At 39.9% G+C, this 14,763-nt stretch overlaps 1 protein-coding gene across 1 annotated transcript in view; it reads left to right on the top strand.

The window, feature by feature from the left end:
• The window catches only part of PASD1 (PAS domain containing 1), a 98,647-nt gene extending 84,130 nt beyond the window's left edge, over window positions 1–14,517 (top strand). Inside the window, exons 10-15 of the mRNA XM_011971385.1 lie at window positions 4,105–4,231; window positions 8,529–8,749; window positions 10,548–10,556; window positions 12,910–13,059; window positions 13,436–13,633; window positions 14,035–14,517. Coding sequence (XP_011826775.1) covers window positions 4,105–4,231; window positions 8,529–8,749; window positions 10,548–10,556; window positions 12,910–13,059; window positions 13,436–13,633; window positions 14,035–14,517 — 1,188 coding nt within the window. The remainder of the gene's footprint in view (window positions 1–4,104; window positions 4,232–8,528; window positions 8,750–10,547; window positions 10,557–12,909; window positions 13,060–13,435; window positions 13,634–14,034) is intronic.
• The last annotated feature ends 246 nt before the right edge of the window (window positions 14,518–14,763 follow it).

Below are 14,763 nucleotides of genomic sequence, written 5' to 3'. Positions count from 1 at the left end.
GAGTCCAGTTAGGAGGCTCTCTCAGCAGTCCAAACGAGAGATGATAATGGCTTGAAGCAGGGTGGTAACTGTAGAAGTTGTGAGAAGTGGTCAGATTCTGAAAATATATATGTATGTGTATATATGTGTGTGTGTGTGTGTATATATGTGTGTGTATATATGTATGTGTATAGTGTGTATATATATGTGTGTGTATATACACACACACATATACATATAATACATATATACACATATATATGTATATATATGTGTGTGTGTGTGTATATATATGTATTTTGAGACGAAGTTTTGCCCTTGTCACTCAGGCTGGAGTGCAGTGGCGCCATCTCGGCTCACTGCAACCTCCGCCTCCCAGGTTCAAGCAATTCTCCTGCCTTAGCCTCCCAAGTAGCTGGATTACAGGCACCCGCCACCACACCTGGCTAATTTTTGTATTATTAGTAGAGACGGGGTTTCACTGTGTTGGCCAGGCTGGTCTTGAACTTCTGACCTCAGGTGATCCACCTGCTTCGGCCTCCCAAAGTGCTGGGATTACAGGCATGAGCCACCGTGCCCGGCCTTCTGAAAATACTTTGAAGGAAGAGCCCTTGAATTTGTTGGCATTTGATGAGGGGTGTGAGAAAAACAGAGGAGTTAGGGATGATTTTAAGGTACTTGACATGAGCAACTGATGGGATAATGTTGCATTAACTAAGATGGAAAAAATTATGGGAAGAATTCACAAGCTTAGGGATGTTTTCTTTCTTTCTTTTTCTTTCTTTCTTTCTTTCTTTCTTTCTTTCTTTCTTTCTTTCTTTCTTTCCTTCCTTCTTACTTCTTCCTCCTTCCTTCCTCCCTCCCTCTCTCCCTTCCTCCTCCTCCTTCTTCTTCCTTCTCCTTCCTTCTTTCCTTCCTTCCTTCTTTCCTTCCTTCCTTCCTTCCTTCCTCTCTCTCTTTCCTTCCTCTCTCTCTCTTTCCTTCCTCTCTCTTTCTTCTTTCTTTTCTTTTCTTTTCTTTTTTCTTTTTTTTTGAGACAGGGTCTCTCACTCTGTTGCCCAGACTGGAATGCAGTGGTATGGTCAGCTCACTGCAACTTCTGCTTTCCAGGCTTAAATGATCCTCCCACTTCAGCCTCCCAAGTAGCTGGGACTACAGGCACACACTGCCACACTCAGCTAATTTTAAATTTTTTGTAGAGACAAGGTCTCACTATATTGCCCAGGCTGGTCTCAAACTTCTGGGCTCAAGCAGTCCTCCCACCTCAGCCTCCCAAAGTGTTGGGGTTATAGGCATGAGCCACTGTGCCTAGCCAATGGTGTTTTCTTTGAGGGGAGGAGTAATATCAGGGACTTAGTTTTGAAAATGTTTATGACTGAGATGCCCATTAGTCATCCAACTGGAGATGTAATACTGGACTGGAAATTTGAATTTGGGAATCATCAGTATGGATGGTCTTAAAGCTGTAAGCCTGGAAGATGGTCACTAAGGTAGATAGCAACAAGGACCAAGGACTGAGCCTTGAAGTACACCCAAAGTTAAGAGATTAGGGGAGAAAAAGGAGGAATTAGCAAAAGAGACTGACAAGTAACTAGTGAGGTAGGAGGTACGCAAAGTGAATAAAGTATTTACAGGAAGAAGGAATGATGAACAATGTCAAATACTGCTAATAGATTAGATAGGTGGACAATTGAGAAGTGACCATTAGAGTTAGGACCTGTAGATCGTTGCTAAACTTGACAAAAGTTTTGGTGGAGTATGGTGGGGTTCAAGGAGATAATGTCTGATCACAGTAGGTTTAAGAGAAGATGGTGGAATTGGAGACATTGTATATAAAAAAATCCTTTTGAGAAGTTTTGCTATAAAGGAAATCACATAAGTGGGGTGGCAGGTAAATAAGAGATGAGGTCCAGAGAGGATTTCTAAACTCAGTGTATTTTTTTTAAAAAAATTCTGCTCTATTTTATCTAGCATTTTCCCCATGTCTCTCCAATCTGCTGTCTTGTTTGGAAGCCCTATGGCCTTTTGCCCACCACCTCCAAAAAAGTAAAATGCAAGGATCTCCTAAAAATTAGTCAGAGCACTTTAACAATAAGCCACCACAGGGAAAATGCAAAGATTTGGGGACAAACTTCTTGAATGCCCTCTTCCCCCTCTCCCCCTACATATTTGCAGTTTACATAACCATCAGGTATTGGAGTTTGCATTTGAAGCCTACTTTATGTCCAGCCTCAAAACCCATGCCTCTCTTTTCAAATCCTTTAGCATACTAATCGTGGAGACAATTACGGAATAAAGGTGAATCAAAAACTCCACTCAAAACTGTAAAAGCATGTTGATTGTCTTCCTATCTCCATGCATGCTTTTTCACCTTAGTCCTAATTGCATTTTAAGCTGGTATCTTTTTGCTTCCAAAGTAGTTTCTTGGCTTTATTTTTTTCCAGGCCAATTACCATTACTGCACATAATGCTGTCATTTAAGTTAATTTAAGCTCACTGCATTTATATTGATAAGCCCAAACATATGAATGCCCGAAAGTGGACATCTTAATTAACATTTGAGAATATAAATTTCTATTGAAAATAATACAGAAAGCAAAGAGTTAGTGATTAAATCGATAGATGGCTATGAAGAAGAACAGAAGAAAGAGGAAAGAGACAGATCATATCTCCTCTTAATGAATACCGATTCACCATAATATCGTCGTAAATAATGAAAAGATTGTCACATCCCTGGCAACATATCACTTATTTTAGGCAGTATAAAACATAGTCACTTGAACAGTGAGGTTGCACAATTTCCTGAAGTTGAAATACTCGGATGTGATCCAACGAACAGATTCCTTGTAGAAAAATCACCATGGGTCTGTGTCTTAAGCCAGTCCAGAACAAAAGCAAAAAAAAAAAAAAATTTTGTCAGGGATGTAAAATATTTCACTGCTAAACAAGGTACTTAAATTTCAGGGCCGGGCGCGGTGGCTCAAGCCTGTAATCCCAGCACTTTGGGAGGCCAAGATGGGCGGATCACAAGGTCAGGAGATCGAGACCATCCTGGCTAACACGTTGAAACCCCGTCTCTACTAAAAAAAATACAAAAAACTAGCCGGGCGACGTGGCGGGTGCCTGTAGTCCCAGCTACTCGGGAGGCTGAGGCAGGAGAATGGCGTAAACCCGGGAGGTGGAGCTTGCAGTGAGCTGAGATCCGGCCACTGCACTCCAGCCTGGGCGACGGAGCCAGACTCCATCTCAAAAAAAAAAAAAAAAAAAAAAATTTCAATGGACAGTGATCCACAGACTATTCAAAAAGGATCCAGTTGTTCAGGAAATAGGACAGGATCACTCAATAGAAATACGTATATAGTTTAAAGCAACAAATGGCTTAAAGGTAGCCAGACTTAGGAAAAAGAGCATTGGGTTTGGAGTCAATGGATTCTGTCTCTCACTTTGCTCCTGCCTGTCTGTATGGCCTTGCCCTCTTTGACACTATCCAATGAGAACATTGCACTAGAAGCTCTTAGAGGCCTTTTCACCTCTCTGCTAAAAGTACTTTTGCTAATAATACTTTCAACTTTAATCTGCCTAAAGACATAGTTGTTAAACAGCCCCCGGTTGGCCTTTTCTTTCTCTAAGCTTAGGATGCAAGTGCAGGAACTCTGGGAAAATGGCCTTATCAATGGTGGTGCAGGTCTCCCACTGCTGTCCCATTTCTCTGTGAGCCAGTGTGTTTGTGTCTAATAATGAGGAATGGGAGATGAGGTGACTACCATCCTTGGCTACTATCATGACGGCATCCTACTGACACCACTGAAAGGCAGAATTGTTTTTGCCATGCCTTTTGATCTATAAACATTTTTGATGCCTTTATTTTTAGTATTATGTATACTGTGTTTCTCTTCTTAAGTTTGTCAGTGTATACCTTGTGGCATCTATAATCTCTGCTTGTTATCTTCCAGCAATATTTTTAAAGAGGTATTTGATGACGATTTTTTGTTAGGTTTTCAGTTGATTGCAGCAGTGTTAGAAATTGTGATGTGAAATGCATCAAAGTTTGTATTCTGCCTGTGTTTCCTATTCTTTCTAACTCCAAAATGCGATATCCTATCTTTCTCTTTTGGACATTTACAGGACCAAATCGATATTGCAGAGGTTGAGCAGTATGGACCACAAGAAAATGTTCATGTAATGTTTGTAGATTCTGATTCAACTTATTGCTCCAGCACAGTTTCCCTGTATACTATTCCTGAATCTCCAGGTAGGTACATTTATGCATTTGGATAGGGACTATTAGAAGAAAAATAGTGACCAACAGCGTAGTTACAGTTTTTCAAATGAATATAGTGCTCTATAATAGTGTGAAATCACAGAGTGAATTCCAGCTTTCTTCATCTTCTGTAAATATTTGAGATGATGATTTGAGAATAATAAAAATGAGTATTTCATCACAGGTTCAAGTGCTTGGAAATGGTCTTTTCTCCTATTTAATTTTAATCTTCTAAAAATCGGCACTGGATCTCAGTCCTTGAAGGAATAGCGTTTTATCTTTTTATACTCATGTAGTCTATTCTGCTATCACACAGTATTTGGATTCCAAAGAAACCTCTTGTCATTGAGTTTTCATGGCAATAAAGGGGGAAAGTGAGAGTCTCTCAAAAACAGTGATATTTCTTTCATGAGTTTCAATATTAAAGACCTTTCATAACTGTAATTGTTTAAAAAGTACAAAACTTAAGAAAATGGTGTATGCATAATGCAAATCGTATCTCCTAATTAATCTGATCATAAATAATTGGTATGTGAAATCTTATATAGAAGTAGTAAGCTCTATTTTAATTTTTATTTCACTCTTTTTTCAGTTTTTAAATCCAGTGTTAGTATCTCCACGTTTAAAACTCTTAGTTAACAACTTTTCCATTGTTGCTGTCAATCTCAAAGCTGTGTTTAAAAAATTCCTTCCAAAACAATTGATTTTTGGCAGGAGAGGTCAAACTCCATGAACTCATAATTGTGATTTCTAAAATTTATAAGAGATTGATTGCTTTAAACCTATTTATCTGGACCTACCATTGTAACTTTGCTATAGAGAATTATTTGTGTTTACTACTGTTAAGCCAATGATGGAGAAATCCTTATAACCTTCCACAGATGACTATTTCAACAAAATGAGCATACTGAGATGACTAGCAGCTTATGGCTGATATGGTAGAAGTCAAGTAACTCCTAGGTTTCTCACTATCACTTATAGATAATTTAGTAGCTTTGTTTACTTGGAATCAGAAAATTAAAAGATGCTAAACTGGGCTGGGTGCGGTGGCTCATGCCTGTAATCCCAGCACTTTGGGAGGCCGAGGTCATCGGATCACGAGGTCGGGAGATCAAGACCATCTTGGCTACCATGGTGAAACCCCATCTCTACTAAAAATACAAAAAATTAGCCAGGCGTGGTAGCGGGCACCTGTAGTCCCAGCTATTCGGGAGGCTGGGGCAGGAGAATGGCTGGAACCCAGGAGGCGGAAGTTGCAGTGAGCCAAGATGGCGCCACTGCACTCCAGCCTGGATGACAGAGCAAGACTCCGTCTCAAAAAAAAAAAAAAAAAAAAAGCTAAACTGATTTGGAAAATGGCTTTTAGTGGAAAAAGAGTTAAGCAGACGAATTTAGCCAACGGTCTAAACACTGGAAGTGTCCAGAAACCAGAATTTTCCAAAATATTTTCAATGGTCATCCCAAACTCATGCTATGATTGAAGGACAATTTGCTCATGACCATAGCCTGGTAAGATATGCAACCCCAGGCTGCAAAGAGCAGATAGGAAGTGACAGAGTGGTTCATTCTGCCTAATCCAGATGTTTCTCTTTTCCAAACTTTTAATCTTGAAATAATTTTGGACTTAAAGAAGATTTGCAAAAATAGCACAAAGAAAAAAATAGAAAAATAAGGGAAATATACCATTTAGGATAACCTTCATTTAGCTTCCCCTAACGTAACATTTTACATAACCACAGTACAGCTGTCAAAACTAAAAAGTTAACATTGATACAATACTTTTAAGTGAGCTTCAGCCTTTACACAGTTTTCCCAGAAAATTGTTTTTCTGTTCTAATAACTAATCCAGTATCTTTCATTGAATTTAAATAATATGTGTTTTTAGTTTCTTCTAGTCTTTGACAGTGTCTTAGTCTTGCTTTTCTTTTTTTTATCATCTGATACTTTTGAAGGATATGGGCCAGGTATTTGACAGAATGTCCCTCAATTTGGACTCGTCTGATGATTTTTCAAGATGAGACTGAGGTCTTGCATTTTGGGAAAGAATACCACAGATGTGATGTGCCCTCCTTAGTGCATCATATCAGAATATACATGATGGTATATTTTATTGCTGGTGGTGTTAACTTGATTGCTTGGTTAAAGTGATACTGTTTTCCCCTTTGTACTTACCAAATATTTGAGGGGAGCTACATTGAGAACATGCAAATAATGTTTCCTGTTTCTCCTTAAACTCTCCTTCACATTGTAGCATCATCAGTGCAATTGGCCTGTAGCAATTACTTCTAATGCCATTTTTTATATCCTTTATTTTTTGTGTATTTATTAGCTGCAATCTTGCTGTAAGAAAGAGTTGTTCCTTGTCTCTCTTTCATTCATTTATTCGTAGATTCATTTACATCAGGATGTATTCATGGGCATTTTTTTATTATTTGGTTTGTAATCCAATACCATCATTAAAAAAAAAATTGCTCCAGCTTTGGCTTATGGGGCTCTTTTAGGTTGGCTCCTTTGTCCTTTTATCATGTCTGCATCTTTTTTTTCCCCCTTCACTTCCTTATTCCGTTATTACATGTTGTCATTGAAATCAACCTCTTCTTTAAGGAGCCTTATTTAGGTCCTTTATTTGGAAAGTGGTATTTAGAAACGAAGATCTGGGTGCTAGTTGTACTCACTGTTACAGGTATGTCACTACTTCTAAACCCTCTCAGTAGACACAGCTAAGAAAGATGTCTGTTCATACTAACCTGTGCAACCATATACAACCATCTGTATTTATTTCAGCGTGTAACAACCAACAACAGCAGCAGGAGTTCATTGATATTTCCTACTCCAGCCCAGTATCACAGGGTTCATTCTAGCCTTTTCTGTCTGCTTATTTGTAATTTGTATCTCTGACAGTGATAAATCTGTCTCTCATTATGTATAGTATATTTATTGATTTTTCCAATACATAAACATTCATAAAAAGTAGTTTCACAATTGCTAACCTGTACCCCTTAAGGAACAAATTTACCATGTGGAATTAATTTGTGTGTGCATTTTTTTTTTTTTTGGTCTTTAGCTTTGCAGTATCCAGGCAAACCTCTGTTTTCCGAAGTTCCTACGTTAGCTTCTTTATTTCTCACCCCCATCACTGTGGATATGTCATTTATTTGTAATAGAATTAGATTCATTTGTTACAGTCTGCATATTCACCTAGGTTTTCCTACCTCCTGATCAATTTATTTTCAAATTTATATACAGTAAAATTCACTCTTTGATATATACAGTTCTATGGATTTTGACAAATGTTAAGAGTCATGTATCCATCACCACAGTACCAAACAGAATAGTTCCATCACCCCCAAAATTCCTTTGTGCTCCCTCTTTGTACTCAACCTTTGTCTCCCATCCCCTGACAACCATTGATCTGTATTTCACCTCTGCAGGTTTCCCTTTTCCAGAATGTCATGTAAGAGGAATCATATGACATCTTGCCTTTTTGGTCTAGCCCCTTTCACTTAGCAAAATGCATTTAGGATTCATCCATGTTTGCATGAATCAATGGTTAATTCCCTTTTATTGCTGAGTAGTACTACATCTTATGAATTTATCAAGTTTTAACACTTCATTCACCTCTAAAAGAACATTTGGGTTGTTTCCAAGTGTTTTTTGATCATGAATAAAGCTACATTAAACATTTGCATAGAAGTTTTAGTGTTGTATGAATATACGTTTTCAAGTCCTGGTTGTGGGACTGCTGGGTCATTTGGGAAGTATGTGTTTAACTTTATTAGAAACTGACAAAGGGTTTTCAAAAACAACTGTATCATTTTGCATTATTCAAATAATGTTCTCCACTGTCCTTTTCAGGGCTGTTGAAGCCAAGTCATGTCATAACACCTCCCAGAGCACTTTGAGCACTCCCAAGGTCCCACATTCTGGGCAATCCAATTGTTCAGAAGTGATTTATGACTAGATTTTATTTGGTTTTATCAGTTGGATGGTACTAAATCTCCAAAAGCAGAGCCAAAATAATTTTATAATGAATGAAATGACACTAATAAATGCAGTGGGTTTAGGCACTAGCTTAAGCTGGAGGATAGGCAGTGGTAATTTCAAACACTGTCTCCCTTTTCTTCATTTTCAAATATGAACAGATTTTAAAAACAATATTCTGAATGATTCCTGGCACCTGGCACATCTCATCCTTAACATGGACTAAAATGACCCTCGTACAGTCTTTTTGATAACATCAGTACTTTTGCTTTTTAAGTCATGAACTCCCCTGTGCTTCCTTCCTCAGCCTTATCCTTGCAGGACTTTCAAGTTGAGCCTGAGGTGAATCCATTGTACAGGGCAGACCCAGTGGACCTGGAGTTCTCAGTGGACCAGGAGGACTCAGTGGACCAGGAGGGCCCAATGGACCAGCAGGACCCAGAGAACCCAGTGGACCTGTTAGACCAGGCAGGCCTGATGGATCCAGAGGACTCAGTGGACCTGGGGGCTGCTGGCGCAAGTGCTCAGGTACTTCTGAAAGTCTCGCTTCACTCGCGTCACATGTTTGTCCAGACAGCTAACCTTGCAAAGCCCAAATTTTCACTCTTACCAGTTTCACTTTGCAGAAAGTATGTTTGTTACTTTTTCAAAACTATGTCACTATTTCTGTTGTACTGGATTTTCAGATGCAGCTGAGAACTCAGTGGACCCTCACAAACAGGGAGATTGGAGGTTCTCTACGTAAGACCAAATCCCTGTGCTCTTCTTAATTTGAAATCCCATGGACACTCTGTACTTGAGGAAAAGTTTGAGCCAAATAGGAAGCTTAGCTACTAAGAAAAGGTGGTATTTTTAAAAGCCCTGATTTTAATCACGTGTGAGAGCATACTAACCATCTAGAGGGAAGACAACCTTCTGGCCTACCCATACCAACCCTCTTCCTGCACCACAAGCTAGGTTTTCCCAGTGGAATTTTTATTAGGTTAGAACATGCATTTCAGAGTCGTTAGATATACCCAACCTTGAAACGTCAGTACCAATGTACAGTCCAAAGCCAAAACAAAATGATTGGATTAACTACTGTGTAGTTCCTCTACCCCGAAATGTGTTTACATAACCATGATTTGAACAATCATCTTTTATGTTAGACAGGATTATTAAAATCAGGATTAGAAGCCAAGCTAGTGAGTTTATGGTCAGTTACATGGAATTGTGTGCATTCATCACCAAGCCTAAGACGAGTGACTCCGTGTCAAAAGGATCCTCATCTAATGAAAAGAATTAAGGGCTAGAACACAATTGTTTGAGTTTAGTATCAGCAGTGTGGCCTTGGCAAATTACTGAGTCTCAGTTTCTCCATGTTGAAATGGTCTTGCCTTGCAGGGATTTGCAGACTACTGTGAAAATTCTCTGAGCTATTTAAAAGGAAATTTCTGTGAAAATCTGCTGTGGCCTGATTTATGCCCTTATTATGCCAAAAAGTTGTGGTTCTCTTTTGCTGTTGACAGGTTTATCTTCTCTTTTGAATTAACTTGTAATTAAATTTTTAAGTATGACTTTTAAAAAATCACCAAAATAACCAGCAATGAATGTGTGTCATCTGCCTCTGCATGTGCTAGTGTATTAGGCTTATTTCTGGGTGCCATGTATCAACAACCTGGAGTGTATCCAAAAGATGGAGACCAGGATGAGGAAGGGGCTGGAAGACATCTTAATCAGTTGCTGAAGACACTGAGAAGGGAAGAATGGGAAGGGACAGGGACAGCTTTATCCAAATAGTTGAAGGATCATAAAGTGGAAGATGTGGTTCCAGAGGATCAAGGAAGCAGTCTGGCACTATTAGCCCTTCTCAGACAGATTAGGTCACCTCTTGAAATAGCAAGTCCTCTCTCCTTCAATGGAAAGGTTAGAGCCAATGCTTGGCAGCTCCTTTTCCAGGAACAGCAGAGAAGATTTCTGCTTGGAGAGGGTGAGAGGATGTGAGAACCTGTAAGGTTTGTCTCTTCCAGTCCTGAGTTTAAAGGGGCGTGGGGGGTGTGTGTGTGTGTGTGTGTGTGTGTACGTGCGCGTTCATGTGTGTGTGGTTTTTTTTTTTTTTTTTGGTCTAATGAACGTCTGCTTTCATATAGGAAGAGACATACAATGCATAGTGAAAGAAGGACAAATTGAACAGTTTTCAATGGACTAAAAATACATATATAATTTTTATTCCAAATGATGAAAACAACAACTTGTAGGGTGTTCTCTTTCTTTCTCTCAACTCATCTATGTACTTACATTACTCATAAAGGGTTCTGATGAACCACAGTATATTTTTGGTTTCTAGAAGTTGCAAGTATATGTACCTTTTTCTTATCATTAATATTGTAAATTCTTTATCGATCAGGACTGTGGCTCTCTGACCTTGTTTATATGCATGGTATTCAGCACAGTTCCGGGCAAATAGCAGTTGTTCCCAGGCCTTACTTCAGCCTTGAAAGATATTTTCCAAGAATCTCATCTCTCTTCTGTCCCTCTCAGCCTCTCAGCCAATCAGTTGAGAAATCCCATCCACCTTTTTTTTTTTAAAAGAGTTGTGGTTTTTGCTTTGTTGCCCAGGCTGGTCTCAAGCCTCAGGCAGCTCTCCCACGTCAGCCTCCGGAGTAGCTGGAATTACAGATGCGAGCCACCACACCCAGCTCAGCTTCTTTTTTATTATTGTTTTTTAAACTTTATTTTACTTTAAGATATTCTGGATGTTAATCTGTTTCTTAGAATTTTGTTTATTTTTGATATATTATAGTTGTATATATTATATATACCATATGTGTGTATATGTGTATATATATACACATATACTATATATAGTATAATAGTATAGTGCCAATTGATGGTTTTCATATTTTATATATATACTATATATAGTATATATATGCACTCTATATATTATGTTGTACATAGTTTTGGATACATGTACATATTTGGATACATGTATACAGTGTGTAATGATCAAGTCAGGGTAATCAGGATACCCATCACTTCAAATATTTGTTTTTTCTTTGTGTTGGGAGCATTACGATTCTTCTAGCTATTTTAAAATATACAGTAAATTGTTTTAACTCTAATTTTCCTACTTGAGCACTAGAACTTGTTCCTAATGTTTAACTGTATTTTTGTACCAAATAATCAACTTCTCTTCATCCACCTCTCCCACCTTCCCTTCCTAGCCTCTGGTAACCACCATTCTACTCTGCACCTCCATGAGATCAACATTTTTAACTTTCACATATGAGTGAGAACATGTGATATTTGTCTTTCTGTACCTGGCTTATTTCACTTAACATAATGTCCTCCAGTTCCATCCATGTTGCTGCAGATGACGTGAATTTATTCTTTTTATGGCTGAATAATATTCCATTGTGTATATATAACACATTTTTTAGCCATTTGTCTGTTGATAATACTTGGGTTAATTCCAAATGTTGGCTATTGTGAATAGTACTGCAACGAATATGGGGGTGCAGATACCTTTTTGATCTACTGATTTCCTTTCTTTTGGTGTATATTCAGTAGTGGGATTTGCTGGATCATATGGTAGTTGCATTTTTAGTTCTATGAGGAACCTCCATAGTGTTTTCCATAGTGGCTGTACTAATTTACATTCCTACCAACAGTGTATGAGTGTTCTTCTTTCTCCACATCCTCACCAGCATTTGTTATTTTCTTAATTTCTCTCAAATATGTCTCTTCCTTTTTATATCATCTACCTCTGGATTGTTCCATGCCCCTATTATCTCTACCTTGAATTACTCCCACAGCCTTCTAATTGACTTGTCCCGAACTCCACGCTTCTTTTCTCCCACCACTTCATCTTCTGCACAGCTGCCAGAAGGCATGTTTTACAACTGAGATCTGAGCATGTTACATCCCTGATAAGATATGGATTGTAGAACACATCTTCTAACAGCAGTACCAGGTGACTGATGAATAAAATCCAAGTTCCTTGGCTGCCTGAACCTGTACAAAACTCTGGCTTCTCCTCTACATGTGACCTGCCTTACTCCTTCTATTCCAGCCAATTTGGAGCATCATTTGCCCCATAACACACTCTCTACTTTTATAAACCTGCACATTTGCTTCTTTCCAGATGTGAAGCTGTTATCCAAGTTAAAATTAGATTTCCAGAACCTAGAGGAGAGTTCATCTAAGTACTATGATTGTTAATGAGAACAATAATAGTACCTGCTTTTCAGGGCTCTGTGAAGATCAGACCTATGAGTTTTCATGCAATGTTTAGAAGAGTGCCTGGAACAAAGGAAGTGCCAGTTGACGGTTTTCATTATTGCATTGCTAACAGGGGCCCTATTGGTGGACTGTCATTTGTGATTTGACCCAGGAGCAGAATACTTTGGCACTGGCCCAGGACTCTTCCACTAAGGACTTTGGACAGGTTGCTTCATGTCTCTGGGTCAATTCCACTTCTTTCTTTTTGGGAAAAGAATCAGGCTAAATAATCTTCGTGGTCCATTTCTTATCTAGAATTCCTAAATTAACCATTTTTTTCAAACTTTCTAGTAATGAATGAAATCTGAATTTGAGAGCTACCGTTTGCATTTTCAGTCTTTCAGAAATTTTGAAGGGAAACAGGATGGTAAGACTTGGAGAAACCAGTGTCACTATACATGAACCATAAGTAATTCTCCCCACAGCCATCATCACCAGTTGCCTACGACATCATTAGCCGGGAACTGGAACTGATGAAGAAGTTGAAGGAGCAGCTAGAAGAGAGGACTCAGTTGCTCCATGATGCCATCCAAAACCAGCAGAATGCATTGGAATTGATGATGGATCAGCTTCAGGTCAGTGAGGATGCTAGGTTTCAGGTCAGAGAGCAGTTCTATATAAGTAGCAGAAGGACGAGGAGAGAGGGACCTTGGCAAGCCTTAAGGAGTTAGTCAGTAGTGCCTGCCAGTAGTGACAGCTGTTGCCCGCAGGGTGATATGGGATATCTAATGTGATCTCCAGCAGGGACTTAGAGTTTTGCCCTTTTTCTCCTGACTGCAAGAGCTGAGATTGGCCCAGCCAGGCCTTGGCAGTGGTTGATGTGGCTTATATATAGCCAAGGCTTCCTGTAGGCTTGCCTATGGGCAGTCCTGCTCCATACCCAGCTTGTCTTATGCCCTACGGAAAGGTGTGGACTGTGAATAAGACCTTTGTGGTACTGTGTCCTTACAGAAGCAGCCAAACACATTATGCCACATTGTCAGTCCTGATCTCCAATCTTCAGAGGCAGTGCCCAAGAAACAACACACTGGGCAAGTGAAGTGGCCTCTCCCACATCCCAAGGAGGTCAAGTGTTTCTGCGGTTTATCTTTATCCAACTGTCTCAAAAACACTGGGGAACTTCAGGAGCCTTGTGTTGCCTTCAACCAGGTATGGAAAGGCTGTTTTAACTGTGTATCTGAAAGGGGATTTTGTTTTCTTGAGGACTTTGACTCACTTGGTTCTCCTTAGGGGGTAGTGACTATCCAGTTGGCTGCAATTTATTTGCCCAAGATAGTAAAAAATCCTGGACTACCTAGACCTGAATGCACACACTAGACCATGTGTACCTACATGTACATATGTGCTGGATTAGCAGACTCTTGCTGCCAGGTGCACGGCTGCAACTAGTATCCAGTCTAACAAGTAGACAGTCACACAGATCACTATGTGCAGAGAGGCTCAACTGTTGCTGCCTTTTGCTTTGCGAGAATTGAATGGGGGTGTTAAATAAATTTCTGGGGGGCTCTTGCAGACACCAGGGTGCTTTTATCTGTTGCCTTTTGATGCAGCAGCAACTGGCGCAGCAAGAACAACGCCTGAAGGAGCAGCAGCGGCAGCTACGAAAGCAGCTGCAGCAGCTGAGGGAGCAAAGGAAGGTGCAGAAGCAGAAGAAGATGCAGGAGAAGAAGCTGCTGCAGGAGCAGAAAATGCAGGAGAAGAAGAAGCTGCAGGAGCAGAGGTGGCAAAAGAAGAAGAAGCTGCAGGAGCGGAAGAAGCGGCAGGGGCAGATGCTGCAGAAAGAGCCAAAGGAGAAGCAGCAGAGTCAGCAGTTGCAAGAGCAGCCACTGAAGCGTAATGTCATCGTGGGGAATCAGAGGGTGCAGATATGCCTGCAAAACCCAAGTGGCGTATCTGTGCCCCTCTGCAATAACCCTGTTAGGTTTTTACAGACCCAACCCATTGTTCCTATCCAGATAGTAGCTGAACAACAGTCCTCTGGCTTCTATCAAGATGAAAACTGGGGGCAACAGGAAGATGAGAGTCAAAGGTAAGACATGCATGGGATAGTGATAGTGGCTATGATTATTGCTTTTCCCTCATGGCTGGATCCCATGCCTGAGACCACAGACAGACGACCTGTCCGTGTGGCACCAGCGTCCCTCTCGTCAATAACAACTTGCCCTCAACTTACCTTCTCTGTGGCCACTGTCATCATCCTTTTGCATGTGTGGTGCATGACTGAGCATCCATTGATGGAACAAAGGGGTACCAGTGAAGAAAGTACTAGATAAGGAAGC

Source organism: Mandrillus leucophaeus, unplaced genomic scaffold (genome assembly GCF_000951045.1).
Source record: "Mandrillus leucophaeus isolate KB7577 unplaced genomic scaffold, Mleu.le_1.0 Scaffold1218, whole genome shotgun sequence".
Classification (NCBI taxonomy): domain Eukaryota; kingdom Metazoa; phylum Chordata; class Mammalia; order Primates; family Cercopithecidae; genus Mandrillus; species Mandrillus leucophaeus.
Note: the sequence above shows the minus strand (reverse complement) of the source record. Positions and strands in the feature narration are given on the sequence as shown.